Source organism: Carlito syrichta, unplaced genomic scaffold (assembly GCF_000164805.1).
Source record: "Carlito syrichta isolate Samal-C Ts95f unplaced genomic scaffold, Tarsius_syrichta-2.0.1 Scaffold302325, whole genome shotgun sequence".
Lineage (NCBI taxonomy): Eukaryota > Metazoa > Chordata > Mammalia > Primates > Tarsiidae > Carlito > Carlito syrichta.
Genome location: NW_007246421.1, coordinates 108,958 through 109,829, shown reverse-complemented (window position 1 = coordinate 109,829; position 872 = coordinate 108,958). Strand labels below are relative to the sequence as shown.

At 70.1% G+C, this 872-nt stretch overlaps 1 protein-coding gene across 1 annotated transcript in view; it reads right to left on the bottom strand.

Annotated features, from left to right (window-relative positions):
- The window catches only part of LOC103258674 (DDB1- and CUL4-associated factor 12-like protein 2), a 1,346-nt gene extending 742 nt beyond the window's left edge, over positions 1-604 (bottom strand). The window contains 1 exon segment of the mRNA XM_021711499.1: positions 1-604. This exon segment is cut by the window's left edge and continues 39 nt beyond it. Coding sequence (XP_021567174.1) covers positions 1-604 — 604 coding nt within the window.
- Between the last annotated feature and the right edge of the window lie 268 nt (positions 605-872).

Here is an 872-nt window from a genome sequence, read left to right as displayed (position 1 = left end):
AGGCGATGGCGAAGATCCAGTCCTTGTGGCCGTGGCGGTCGCCCAGGCACAAGGGATCCAGGGTGGGCAGCTGGTAGACGGCCAGGCTGTTGGGGTTTTCGCCCCCGGTGGCCAGAAGCGTCTTGGAGGGATTCAGCTCGATGGCGTGGATGCCGCAGCCCGTCTGGGCCCGGGCCGGCCCGGCCGCCCTGTCCTGCAGGAGCGGGATGCGCGTGATCCGGCCCGACTGCACGTCCACCACGAAGAGCGTGTTGCACTTGGTGCCGCACACCACCTGCCCGGCGTTCAGCCACTGCGACGCGAACACCTTGTTGAGGGTGCCCAGGGCCAGCTGGCGCTCCCTCAGCAGCTCGGGCAGCCGGTGCACCGCGTAGCCGCGCAGCTCGCCCTCGATGCCCGCCAGCCCGGCGGGGCCCCGCGCCCACACCTCGCGGCCCTTCAGGTAGTGCACGAGCGAGCGACGGGTCGCCGGCCGCTTCTGCTTTGGGGGCAGCAGCGGCCCCTCTCCCTCTGCCTCCCCCAAGCCATGCGACAAGGAGCTCCTTGCGCCCGTCACGACCGCCGGCGCTTTCCGCTTCCTGCTACCTGTTTGCTGCTGGGCCATGGTGGGCGTTGGTTGAGCAGTTGGGCGGCGGCGGTGACTGCGCTTGGCACCCGTGTTGGCTTTGCAGCGACGTGATCGCGGCGCCTTTGAATCAGTAGGGAGCGTCGGGTCTCGAGGGCCAGGACACAGGCGACGGCGGGCGATGATCCTCCCAAGTTTGAGGCGCGGCGGCGAAAGAGGCCGGGGCGGTGGCGGAGCCAGGCGAGGGACGCGTGGCCTAAGGGAAAGGAGCCCGGCAGGAAGGGAGGGAAGTGGAGCCGGCGAGAGT